Source organism: Elephantulus edwardii, unplaced genomic scaffold (assembly GCF_000299155.1).
Source record: "Elephantulus edwardii isolate Elephantulus edwardi_28Jun2011 unplaced genomic scaffold, EleEdw1.0 scaffold00057, whole genome shotgun sequence".
In the NCBI taxonomy this organism is placed as follows: domain Eukaryota; kingdom Metazoa; phylum Chordata; class Mammalia; order Macroscelidea; family Macroscelididae; genus Elephantulus; species Elephantulus edwardii.
The window spans coordinates 9,551,710-9,565,812 of NW_006399807.1; the positions used below are offsets into that span (position 1 = coordinate 9,551,710).

The window sequence follows — 14,103 nt, forward strand, 5'->3', positions numbered from 1 at the left end:
GCTCGCCCCGAGCCAGGGGCTGAGGGCAGCCCGCAAACTGACATTTTTTAGTGTTCTGGAGAAACTTTTTATAGTAAATCTCCCCAATGACACGCAACTTTTGATTTCCTGACTACTGGTGCCAAAAGTATTGATTGTGGATCCAAGGAAGATTAAATCATTAGTAACTTCAATCCTTTTTCCATGTGTCATGATGCTGCCAATTGGCCCAGGGGTGAGAATCTTTGTTTCCTTGATGTTGAGCTCCAATCCATATTGAAGGCTGCTGTCCTTAATCTTCTGCAGCAAAAGCCTCAGTATGTGTCATCTACATAATGTCGGTTGTTGATGAGTCTTCTTCCAATCCTGATGCCACATTCTTCTTCATAAAGTTCAGCCTCCATAATAACCTGTTATACATACAGATTTTAAAAGGTATTGAGAAATGATACATCCATGATACACTGCTTTCTTAATTTTGAACCATGCAGTGTTCCCTTGCACTGCACATACAACAGCTTGCTGCTCTAGGGTTAGGTTTCACATAAACACAATCAGATATTCTAGGATTCCCATTCTTCTCAATGTTAGCAACAGTCTGTTGTGATCTACACAGTCAAATGCCTTTAATTGATAAAAGACAAATAGACATTCTCTTGGTACTCTCTCCTTTCAGCCATGGTCCATCAGACATCAGCAATAATATCCCCAGGGCCACAGCCTCTTCTAAATCCAGCTTGTATTTCTGGGAGTTCTCTGTCGATGTACTACTGTTCTAGTTGTTTTTAAATAATCATCAACAATATTTGTGTATGATATTAGTGATATTGTTCAACCATTTCTACAATCTACAGAATGACTTTTTGGGGGAATGGGAATAAATATTAATCTCTTGCAGTTAGTTAAAATTTACCAGCTACTCTACAGGAGAAGGATGAGCAGTCTATCCCTGTAGACCACCTCTGAGAACTGGACACACAACAGACTTTGTCCTGTATGGACTGGGAATATTATGGGGTGGGTTGAGTTGGGTTGGGGTGCGTTGAGTTGGGGTGGGGTGGGGTGGGGTGGGTTTTTTCCCCTCTCCAGTAATAATATTCAGAGTACCATTTTGGAGCATAAATCTATTATACTATTGTTGTTGTATGCTGTCGAGTTGGAACCAACTTATAGCTGATTCTCCAGTGGAAGATTGCCTATCCTCCCGTGGAACAGCTGGTAGATTTAAACTGTGTACCTTTGGGATTGTAGTGAATGTTCTTTACCACTAGGTCATCAAAGCTCCATTGTAGAGACCTTGTTTCCTAAGTTAGAGACAATTCTCTTTAGGCATTATGGTCATAATCATAGGAACTGGGGCATCCGGGCCATTAATGTTGTTAAGAGTTAACCCAGTTGTATTCTAGTAATTGATCAGATGGAACATGTGTTTATAGCAAAAGCTGATGCATGTTAATAACTTCATTTTACTAATTTTAAATTAAGATACTAAGACTTGAGAATTCTGCACCCAGTAAGAGGCAAGACAGAACTTCAGAACTGACTGAATTAATTCTTCTAAAACCATATTGTCTCTCAGCTCTCTCAACCACACAAGAAATGCCAAAGAACTCTTCATGCAACAGTGGGGGTGGTACGATGGTTAATGTGCTCAACTGCTATCCAAAAGGTTGGTGGTTTCAACCCACCATCTTCTTCAGGAGAGATAGATGTGGAGGTGGCTGCTTCCATAAAGACTGACAGGCCTGGGAACCCCATGAGACTATTGTGTTCTGTCCTATAGTACCACTATGAATTGGAATTGACTCTTTGACAATGGATATTATCTCCCAAATTATACTGAGTCACATCACTACTGACATGTAAAATTAGTCTTCCTCCCTTCTTTCTATTGTTTCCTGTTGCTACCTGAGAATTCTTCCGGAGTCTCTATTTCACCACTGCAGGCTGTGCTGCAATCCCAAAGGCACACTATTTGAATCCACCAGCTGCTCTCAGGGGGAAGGATCTGCTATCTCCCAGTTTCCTTTCATACCGTTTACTGCCTCTGAAAATCTGCGGAAGGGTCAGCTATTAATGGATTCTGACTTGACAGCACCTAACAACCACCACCACCCGTGCTGGCCTTCACTGGCAGGACCCTGAGGACACCTGAGGCTTTCGTTACTCTGATTTTAAGGACTTTTGATGCTATCAGGGCTGTGCTCCACAGAGTGACTGGCCTGCGGCATAAAGTCCCAAGGGAAAATGAAAAGTTCTGGGAGGTACTACGGAACGATGTATGCCCTACGTCAGTGTGGGTGTGAAGCACCTTAACTGAGGTTTTTCCCTGGGAAAGAATCACAGAAACCGCGACCTGTCACTTTCAGATCCTGAAATCTCATGTATCTGCTGGCCTTGAAGATTTGGAGCTTTTCAGCCTTGTGTGAAATATTTGATCAACATGTGGAGAGGGCCGTCATTTGGCTTCCCTCTTCTTCACTTCCAGTCCCACAATTCTCACAGTTTTGTTTCCACCTTGAACCTGCCCTCTGAACTTGAGACTTGAATGTATGTATGTTCTGCTCCCAGTCCTCCACCACCACTTGGTTGTCTACTGGCTCTTCCAGACTTCCGTGACCTAGAAAGAGCAATCGCTCACCACCTGCCTCCACCAGATTTCTCCCCGGCAAGCCTTTCCCACACCAAGGAAAAATACCCCATAATAATCTAGCTATCACAATAAAAAAAAAAAACAGGAGTCATCGTCGAGTCCCCCTTCCATGTACTTCACATCTGATACTGTCATTCTCCCTTCAGTTCCCCTCTGTTCACACCATCTCCCGGCCACAGCCTGGCCTACTCCACAGATATCCCTCAGCTGGAAGCTTACTATTGGTCCTTTTCTTGTTTTAAGGATAATCTTGCCAACTCAAGACCTTTAACTTTAATTATATATCTTTTATTCCCCCCTCTTTTTTTAAATGAATGTGTTAGGTTTTTTTGTTTCCTTTCCTCATTTCTCATCTCTACTAAGTCTCCAAGATTGATTCTATCTCTTGTGTAAACCTTTCCTTAGCTTTTCCTATTAGTAGTGTTAGACTGTAATTGTCCTTTTGTGACTAACTTGTGCCACTCGGAATAACTTGTTCTAATACCACCCATGTTTGTACAATGTTTGACAAATTCTTGATCCTTTTTTGGTGATGCCTAAATACTTCATTGTGTGAATGTATCACAGTTTCTTTAGCCACTCATGTGTGAGATGTGTTTAACTCTTTGCTGTTATAAATAGTACTGCAATGAACATGGCTGTGAGGATGCAGGTTTGTATTGCAGCTCTAATTTCTTTGGGGTATATACCAGTATGGGATTGCTCAATCAATTAGTTATTTCTATTCCCAAATTTGTAAGGAAGGACTGAACTGTTATCCATAGCCCTACTGGTCTTCTTGCTTCCACTCTCATCCCTCTTACACAAAGTGGCCTCTTGATATGTCTGTCACTCAGGTCACTTTGTCTTATTTAAATACATAGGGTCGCTATAGGTCGCAGGCGACTCAACAACACATAACAACAACATACTATATTAGTTGTTTTTTATTTAAGCCTCTTGTTTAGAGTCAGCAAGACCTTGGGGATGGCCTTTGTATTTCAAAGTCGGTTGTTATTATATTTTGGAGGAACATTCTTCTAAGTGGTACAGCACTCTTCTGTCAATATGCTATACTGAGGTAACGTGGGGTTGCTGTAATATTGAACCTTGTGCCATTGGGGTGTCAAGTGGCTTAACATTTATGCATGGTGGACAGTGTTTGGTAGAATTTCCAGTTTAAGACAGGTTTGGGAGCAGGAGTGGTATCCACTTCCTAAATAATATGCCTCTGGAAACTCTATGAACTTTGAGAAATTATGATAGTTATAGAAAGACTTCAGGTCTTTTCTTCATAGGGTCACTATGAGTCGTGCTCGACTTTATGGCAGTTGACAACAACAACAACAAACAACACCTTGTCTCTCACAATAAAATGTGATCTGTTTGCCATGATCTGTCACCACCCATGTGGTTGGCCCCTAGTCTACCTCTCCCTCTTTTCTTCTCCCCTTCTCTGTGTGTGTAGTGCGTCCCTGCCACACCTGACTCTGCTCTCTCTTCAGCTTTGCTCCTATCTCTGTCTTCCTTGAAACACCTTTCTTCCCCTCTCTTCCCTAACTGGACTTCAGCCAAGGACCCTCCAGAGAGGTCTTTCCACACCACCAAAGATCAAGTGTCTGCTTTTCCATTACACTTCATAGTTTGTTGGTGTATGTTTACTGTCTGCTGCCTTTGTTGGAACAGCTACTCCTTACGGACAAGTATGCAGCACGCTGTCTGTTAGAGCCTCAGGGCCTGAAAAAGAGAGACTGAATAAGAAAACTCTTGCAGTCAGCGTACAAGTCAATTCCACATGTTCAGAATAGAACTGTATTCCATAGGAGATTTTTGGTTGGTTGGGGTTTGCGAGTTTTTTGTATACTTATTATTAATAATAAATTTTTTTCTTTTAATTGTGATTTTAATGAAAGTTTACAGAAAAGTTGTATTTTCATTCATTCATTATTGCACAATTTTCTCCCTCCCCGCTCCCTAGTCCATTTTGCAGTGCACCTCTTATTCTGGACTGTTGTTACACTTAAAATGCGTAATATATTCCTTTTAAACAGTTATTTCCTTCATCTGTTCCAATGCAGTGTTCATTATCTATCTACTCTTTTCGTATTCTCCTCCAAACCTCCCACATCAGTCCTGCTTTATAACAGTGGTGTTATGCAGTATTTATCCTTTTGTGACTGAGATATCTCACTCAGCATAATGTCCTCAAGTGGCTGATTATTTGGAAGTAGATTACTAGGCCATTGTTCTGAGACACCTCTGTGTGGACTTGAACCTCAAACCTTTCAAATAGTAGACAAGTGATAACTGTTTGCACAACCCAGATATTCCTTGGTAAGGAGAAAGTATTCCTTTTAAGGTTGCATAAAGTTTTCTTAGCCTCCAGGCAGAACTCTCTCATTGCCCCTTTTCCTAAGCTGTAGACTAGAAATCCCTGGTTCCTTCCTTCCCTAAAACATGACCCAGAGACTGTTAGACACTTTGTCTTTAGACCAAGGGGAAGAATGGTATAATAGAGACCAGGCCAGGGAAGAGGGTAGAGCCCAATTCTGGCCTGTACACAAGGGTTTTACTATGTGGCTGGTGGGCAGCATCCAAATTGTATTTCCTCAACATGGCAACCTTGTGAGGGAAGTTCCATGCCATCCAGACACAGGGGCTCCTCAGTTCCCAGAAGAAAGTCCCATAGAAATGGAAAACAAACACCAGAGGTGATTTTCTTCCCGCCTCAGCAGAGTCAGACAGTAACCACAGGAGTGGTTTCCAAAGCTGGCTGGTAGAGCTTGGCTGGGCAGGGAGCACTTGGTGAGCAAGATCTAGGCCCAGGAAAATGGAGAAAATGTAGCCTAGATACACAGTCAGGCAAGTGCAAACCAAGCAGGACCCAAAGAGAGATGGGTCCGGAAACCTGGGTGAAGATGGGAGATTGGACCAGGAAGAAGACAAGAAGGAGAAGCAGAGGTCAAAACAGTGACCAGAATCCAGAACAGAGTGTAGGCAGGGGAGGGCCCGGTCCCCGGGCGAGGGCCCGGTCCCCAGGTGAGGGCCCTGTCCCCAGGCGAGGGCCCTGACCCCGTGTGTGGTCTGCAGGGATGAACTGAAGAGGGCAGTTAGCTCTGTGGCACGTGACCAGGCTCTAATGCTGGCAGAGTGTTCTGCATGGAGAGTAAAGAAACCACTCTGGGATGAGCGGTTTCTACATCCTAGGCACTAGACTAAGGACTAAGTACCTTTGGACGTCTTAGGTGAAAGAAAGCATGCGTAGTCCCAGAGGATGGAGGGATCTGAGATTGAGGGAGAGATTGGGAGTGGCTGGGTACATGCAAGTCCTTCTCAGAATCCAGAACACAAAGAAGGAACATGGCCTTATCAAGGCAGCCTCAGAACCAAGAGAGATGCCGAGGAAGGACTCTGTGTGTCACTGTCCTGGGCTCTGGTGGCATCATATTGGAGGAAGTCAGTGGTCGTGTGCTGGTAGTGAATGCAAACCTCCAATGGACTCAACCGCTAGACTCTGTTCATCTCATGGCCGCGTTTCTTGCCTTGACCTGTGGCTATCAATAATTTCAATGCTTTTATGACACTTTACATTTTTTTTCAAACACTTTCCCAAGTTATGCTGTTTATTGATGTCCACTGCTAGATTGTCAGGGGTCGTAAACAAGTGTCTTGAAGATTATCCCCTGTTGGACTTAAGCTGTGTGACTCTTGCTAAGTAACTTGCCTTCTCTGGGTTTCAGTGTGGAGTGCAAACATCACAGTCCATTCTCTACAACATAAAACAAGAAGTGTCTAAAGAGAGGCTGGTGATGATAGTGGGTTTGCCAGACTTAAAAAAACCTTGAAATCCTTAAGCCTTTTAATGAAACCTATTCCTTGGGTTCCAGGAAGACAAACCTGGGTGTGTTAAAATCTTTCCATTAACCCACATTTAAGCCCTAAATTCTCCCAGAAGCCTTATAGTTCTTGTCTTCTGAACTTTTTGCCAAGCCCAGTTTCGAGACAGGGAAGTGAAGGAGGAGTGTTTTATTCCTGGACAGTTCTATTTATAACTGGAATGTGTCTTCCTGCACCACCAGTGATTGGCCCCTTTGATGCCAAGGTAAAGTGCACTGTCAGCAAGGCCTGAGCGATAAATAGCCGTGGACGGAGGCAGATCTGTTATGTGGGCAGGGAATTAGATGGACAAGCTCATCAGGCTGCTGTCTTTGCCAACTGCAGCTTAATCAATTACACACTGTCCCTAAAGTCTGCCCTGTGTCCCTCCCAGCAGGACAAGGGGTCCATTCCCAACCACTCTGGCCATGACACAGATGAGGTCACCCAGGTGAGTCCCAGCAGCTCTGCCTGCAGTCAGAGGCTGTGCCGTCCGGATGTGGCACCTGACTCCTGGCTGCCCCCAGCCTGTGGGACAATGGACGTCTTGAACAGAGCAAAATTCTTTCACATGAGAATCAACATCTGGTGGTTAAGCTAAGAAAGGGGATGATGATGAATCATGACTGGAAACACGAGGGCGAGGCCTGTCTTTTTCTCTGGAATAGCCCATTCCTATGTTCCATTTATCTTCCATGGCCCATCAATTTCTCCTCTTCTCAAAACAAAATCTTGGTCAGTCTGTCCTGACCCATTCATAGTCTGTTATGAATGTCTAATAAACCTCAGTTTCTTTCTCTTGCTCTCATAAAAAAAAAAAGTCTTCACAAAACTTTGTAGACAGAGCCAGGGAGTGTTTGCCTCGGCCCTCCTCCAAGGGAGAGGAATGGCATTTCTTTCAGAGCTCATGAATACAAAAGCTTGGAGATGCTTTTGAAAAATTATTATTAATCTTCAATGAGCGTTTACAGAGACTTTGGATTTCCATTTATTCATTGTTGCTTTTTTCTCCCTACTCACCCCTCCCCCAATCCACTCTTCCCTTTGAAAAGTAAAAGAAAAATTCTTTCAGTGTTATGCAATCCCTCCCCCCAAGTCTACTCCACTGTGCAGCCTTCGTTCTGGACTCCTGTCATGGTTATAATACCCAATCATGTATCGCTTTTAAACAGTTCTCTCCCTCGGTGTTCAGGTCTGCTGTTCTTACGGTCAGTCGCTATAAGTCACACTTAACTTGATGGCACCTAACAACAACAGGAAGTGCCAGAGAAGGTGGAGGGTCAGCAAAAGAGAGGGAAGCCTTCAGCAAGGTGCACTGACCCAGTGACTATAACACCGGAGTCCAGTATTTCAGGGATGGTGATGGTGGTACAGGATAGAGAAGGGGTCAGATCCGTGTCCACAGAGTTGCTAAGAGTTGTGGTCAGCTTGATGACTCCTAACGACTATAATAGGAAGTATAGGTGTGTGTTTACCTGTGTGTATGTTTGCGTGTGTGTGAGCGATGTATAGGGGTCCAAGCTTACTGCTGCTTCAGGTGGAGGGCGTGTCTCACCTTTGTCGTCAAAGCCCCATGGAAAGGCAGACGGGCTCTCTTCAGGCAAACTGCTGCCTACATCCTCCCTATCTCAAAATGAACCTGAGGAAAGGAAGTGGTAGAAGCATGTTGCAGTCTGTGTAAGAAATAACTTATCAGAGGAGCTCTGGTGGCAAGGAGCTGCAACTACAATCCCAGAGGCAAACGGTTTGAATCCACCAGATGTTCTGCCGGGGAAGGAGGGACAATCTCCTCCTGTACCAGTCAGAACTGATTTGACAGTACACGCACACAAAAATAATAAAAAATTAAAAGAAAAAAAAAAGAAATAACTTATCACAGGGACAAAACCCCCAAATGTCTAATATCTCTGGGACTTTAAAAAAAACACAAACCATCTTTTTCAAATCAGAGAGTCTTGTAGGCCACTGTGTGTAACAGGACAGAAATCGGTGTTCAGCACTCACTGGCTTGTCCTCTACACATTGGTGGCAAACCAGACATAGTGGCGAACGGTCTGGAAACACCTTGAGGAGGGAACAGCTTCGCTCCCCAGCTGGCCACACTGAACTGAGGTGTGGACGTGAACTCCAGCTTGGGTGAGCCTAACTTTTAGGTGATTCTTTCAGAAGAAGAGACTAGAGGGGAGTGTGTTCCATCTGCTCAGTGGGGTCTCTGTTCAGTGTGGTTGAGTCAGCTCCAACTCATAGCAACCCTGTGTGCAAGAGGAAATGCTGCCCCAACCTGCCCCATCCTCACAATTGCTGCTGTGTGAGCTTGAGTGAGATGCTGTCTTCAGTCATCAGAATTTCTCCTTGAAAAGTCTCATCGTTAGTAATAACAATGATTGGAATGCACTTCTAATGCACCAGGTCTAGTCCCAGGACTTTATTATAGTGAATTAATTTCATCTACAGAGCAACCTTGTGAGTGATGTGCTAGTGTTGTTGTTGTTGCTGTTGTGTACTGTCAAGTTGGAACCTACCCATCCCTGATCTTCCAGTGGATTTTCAGAGGTAGTAAATCTCACAGGAGGAGATTGCCCATCCTTCTTCCATGGAGCAGCTGGTGGATTTGAACTACGTGCCTTTGAGATTGCAGCACAGTTTCTTACCACTAGGCCACCAGAGCTCTCTGATGTGCTGCTATCCCTATAAAGACAAAGAAAGCTGTGTGGTTATCCTGAGGTTACTGAACACCTTAGAGATGGTACAACTTAGCAGTTGAGTTCAGGCACCCTGGCTCTTTCTTATACACTGTGCTCCCTACCCCACATTGTTGTTGTTGGGTGCAATCAAGTCAAGTATGAGGCATAGCAACCCTATAAACAACAGATCTGAACCCTGTCCTATCCTGTGCCAACCTCACCATCTCTGATACATTTAAGCCCATTGCTGCAGACACTATATCAATCCACCTGGCTGAGGGTCACCCTCTCTTCTCCTTCACCTTTCCAGGTATGATGCCTCTCTCCATGGAACAGCCTCTCCCAGCTATATGCCCAGAGTATATGAGACAAAGCTTCATCAGCCTTACCTCCAAAAACCACTCAGGCTACACTTTTTCCAAGACATATCTGTTTATTCTTTTGACAGTCCATGAACTCAGCAGTCTTTCCAACACCACAATTCAGAGGCATCAATTCTGTCATCCTTATTTGTTGTCCAACTCCAGTTTGCATAGCAAGTGATTAAAAAGACCATGGCCTGAATCACACCTTAGTCTTCAGACTATTATTGTTGCTCCCCAGTACCTTGAAGTACTCTGTGCTCGGTACTTTGTACTTGCTTCAGCAGCATATAGTAAAATTGGACTGATGCAGAGAACGTTTGCATGGTTCCACAGAGCATTTATTTACTCCACAAATATCTCCTGAGCACTCCTTTGCCCAAGGCACCCAGTGAAGTAGGAAGAGAAGACCTTTACTTGGATCCCACCTCACACAATTAAAACTCACTGTCATCCTGTCACTTCCCTTTAAGACTAAGGAGAACTTCCCCTTGGGTTTTCCAAGACCAAGGCTTTATAGAAATAGACCACCTCATTTTTCTCCATAAGAGCAGCTAGTTGATTTTGAACTGAGGACTTTCCTATTAGCAGCCATAACCACGGTACCACCATTAAAAGGTTTCTCCAAATGTGTTTTAATTAACAGACTTCTGATGGCCGAGTGGTAAGGTCGTGTGCTACCAATCCAAAGGCAGGCAGTTTGAATCTACCAGTCTCTCGTTAATAGAAACATGGGCAGTGTGTCCTCCAGTGCAATTTGCAACCCCTGAAACTCCACTAGAGAGTCAGTTATAACACAGAACAACATTTTTGAGAACGTCATGTGAGCAAAAGATACACATTCTCCAAGATAACCTGTTTTCAGGCGGAATCTTTGAGGACAGAGAAGCCACCGCTGGAGATGAATGGTGCTTCTCCAGACAGGACCGGAGTTTAGTCCTTTGCGGGTGTGCACGGCACATAGTCCTTAATGTGGCTGACTGTTGGGTTTTGTTTTTTTTTTTAATCTTTTCATGCAGGAGTGAATAACAAAAGTGCTGTTAAAATAGCTCATTTATCACATCACTCCTGTTTTCAGCTGCACAGCTGGCACTTAAAAGACCAGGGAACACATTAACCGTTTAATTTTACTTCTCTTTGGTTTGCCAGGAGAGGCGAGCAGAAGCCAATGCCAATGTGGACAGCTCTGTGCCCCCCTCGGTGGCCCAGCTGGCGGGGCGGTTTAGGGAGCAGGCAGCTGCAGCCAAGGAGGTGAGTTCTTGGAGTCCCTGTTCTGGGCAGAGGAGCCCCTCTGGACTGGAGGAAGGGGAAGTCTGGGTCAGGCTCTGAGGAGCAAGGAGCGAGCGGGGAGGAGGAGGCTTGGTAATTGCCAAATTAGGAAGAGAAGCCAGAGAGGGGTCCCTTTGAATGCAAGGAATGTCCCCACTGCCTCTGCCTGGTGCAGAATCTTTCTGCTGAGTGAGATGGGGATGAGAGATGGAGCAAAAACCAAACAGCGCTGCCCCTTGGAAATAGGAACCTGGAATCGGTTTTTTCGTTATTGCTGTTGTAAATTTTTATATACATGTATACCAAATGGCACAAAGTTTGCTAATTCAGATATCATTTGCACTGTGGATTCATTGTAAGACAAATCGGCTTCATTTTCATCTTGAGTGCCCACTGGTAGAGTCTAACATCTCACACAGTTTGTCAGGCCTGCACTGGTTCCGGTGAAGAGGCTGCTCACAAACAGATCCTAAGCTCTTTAAAAGTGCAGCCAGTCTGGACCCACTGAGACTAGAAGACATCCCAAGACTATCACCTGGAGGTATCCTTTATACCTCAAACTAAAACAAGTTCTTGAGGTCACTTCTTATAATAATAGATTATAATGTTGTTGTTGTTGTGTACAATTGAGTTGGACCCAACCAATAGCTGGCCCTCTGGTGGGTTTTCAGAGCCAGTTAATCCCATGGGAGGAGAGGGCCCATCCTACTCTCAAGGAGCAACTGGTGGATTAAAAAAATGCCTTTGGGATTGCAGCGCAGCTTTTTGCCACTAGGCCACCAGATCTCCCAATAGACTATAATAGCTAAATAATGGATTGAATCATAAAATGAAAACGTGTTTATTATAAGTATATGAGTACAACACTCCTTTGAATAATAATCTCAGTGAGACTAACTGGTTAGTAATTACTGTAAAGCAATAGAAGGTCAAGGAGCAGGAACACTAGAAGTATGACAAATGATACAACTGAACAGAATTAATGAGAATACATGCATATTTTTGAAAATAGTAACTGATAAATGACATTAAGCAATTTGTGTAGGAATGGTTAAATGGGAGCCTAATTTTGTTTTATAAAATTTTACTAAACACACAATGAAAACTTTAAAAAAATTAAAAGATCCCCACCTCCACCGCTGCTCCCCCAAGAGTCAGAGCTGGGACAGGTTCTGAGTTGGGAGTTGACAGGAAGACAGGACAGTAAGGGACACAGGATGAGACAGGCGCCAGGTTGGGAAGGAAAGGATTCAGGGACCCACAGAACCACAGAGTCTCAAGAAGTCGTACTGGAGAGGAAAGCACCAAAGGAAAGTGTATCCAAACTGGGAAAGTCTAAGGGTAGGTTTTCCTGAGTCATCCAGTATGGAGAGCTCATTAGAAGGGTACCAGACACCGGAGAAATAATAGCGCTTACTGTGTTCTCAGGGCAAAGGAGGGCACGGTTGGCACCTCTTTGTCAGGTGCTACAATTTATGCTTTTGTTTTCACATCTGCAACACCAGAGCCACAACTTCTATGCATTGTAGGAGTACCAGTCCAAAAGGGCAGAGCAAGTCACTTCCTCAGAAGGCAGACCAAAGTTTTTGCCTGAGAGCAGAAAGTGATGATGTTGTGAAATTTTGTTGCAGGCCATGTAATTTCAAACTGAAATGAACACCCAGTAGAAGAGGGAAAATCAGAATGGATAGGTGGCTAAAGGAACATAATTCATCCAGGCAATGGGCAGACCCAGCGGCATGCCACCCCCTTCTGCCCTTCTTTCTCTTCCAGACTTCCCTAAACACTCCTAAAGCCAATTTCCACTTCCTTCCTCCCCCTCCCTGTGCCTGACTAGCTCTCTCTTTCTCTCTCTGTATGTCTGTCTGTCACCCTCCCTCTAGACACCAGCCAGTAAACCAACAAGAAGGAAACCGCCCTGCTCCCTCCCCCTGTTCCCCCCCAAGGTAGAGCTGGGCCAGAATGGTGAGGTAAGTGCTGCCGCCAGGCTCACAGGCTGTGGGCTTCCTCCCTCCCCCTTTCAGGAGTCACCACATAAGCTGGTAACGCTGAGCAAGGAATTTTTCCATTCCAGGTTCAAAGACTTTCCCAGTTCTCCTCTTCTTATGACTTCCTGAGGGCTTGCCTTTGAAAACTAGACTCTTCCATGCTCTGTCTTACTGAGCCTCCTTTAGGATTGGTCAAAGGTGGAAACTTTTCTGCACAGAGAATGGGCCCTCTGTCATTGACATGATGTCAGATTAAAGACTAAGGTGTGCCCAATCCAAGCCACGATCTTCTCAGTTACTTGCTGAGCATCTGAAAGTTGGACAGTGACTAAGGATGACAGAATTGATGCCTTTGAGTTGTGGTATTGGAGAAGGGTACTGAATAGCCCGTCAACTGCCGAGAAGAAATATATTCTGGACAAAGTATAACCAGGATGGTCTTTGGAGGCAAAGACAGTGAAGCTCTGTCTCATATACTATGGGCATGCTGTTAGAAGGGCCCAGTTCTTGGAAAAGAACATCATATTGGGAAAGGTTGGAGACAGAGAGGAAGACTCTCAATAAGATGGGTTGATACAGTGACTGTAACAATGGGCTCAAGAAGTGTGGTAAGGATGGCATAAGATAGGGCAGAGTTTAGATCCCTTATTCAAAGGGTTGCTATGAGTCATAATTAACTCTACTGCATAAAACCACCACCATTAGCATGCCAAATCCAGGACCCAGCAAATTTGTGTGTTCTTCCCAAGACTGACTTAAACTGCCTCAGAATGGATATCCCCCTTGCCATGTGGAAGATGTACCTGGAACAGGAGAGACACCGTTACAAGGCAAGATGGAAATGGGAGAGAACCCCTTGGTTCTCTGGTGCCCTTGTAAAGGCTGGCTTTTGTTCGGGATCATTGGAAGAAAACCAGACCACACAGGAGGCCTCATTGCCCTCTGATATAAATAGCCATTGCTACCAGCTTAATGAGGGCTCTGGTATCATAGATCATAGCCAGCAATAGACTTTCTCCTGTAGAGTCAACTGCCCTTGTTCAGCTAACTGTGGCTGGAAGAGTGACTTCCCCATTCCCTGGCCCAACAGCACAAGAGCCTCCGCTGTGGTCAGGGGCCCTCCCGGAAAGGACTCTGCATGTTCTTTCATCCAGCCCCAGATAAAGCAATTAAGCGAAAGACAGTGCAGTCCCCAGATTTCATTGCAACCATCTCTTTTAATCAATTCTCTTCCTTTTCGGAGACTAGCATCCAGATAATGTGCTCTGGATTCCTGTGTGTAAACTTAGGCAAGCCCCTGACATCACATCCAC

The 14,103-nt window shown here is 44.6% G+C and overlaps 1 protein-coding gene across 1 annotated transcript in view; it reads left to right on the top strand.

The window, feature by feature from the left end:
- RCSD1 (RCSD domain containing 1) overlaps window positions 1-14,103 on the top strand; it is a 119,437-nt gene that overhangs the window by 90,132 nt on the left and 15,202 nt on the right. The window contains exons 3-5 of the mRNA XM_006887449.1: window positions 6,882-6,938; window positions 10,683-10,784; window positions 12,686-12,772. Coding sequence (XP_006887511.1) covers window positions 6,882-6,938; window positions 10,683-10,784; window positions 12,686-12,772 — 246 coding nt within the window. The remainder of the gene's footprint in view (window positions 1-6,881; window positions 6,939-10,682; window positions 10,785-12,685; window positions 12,773-14,103) is intronic.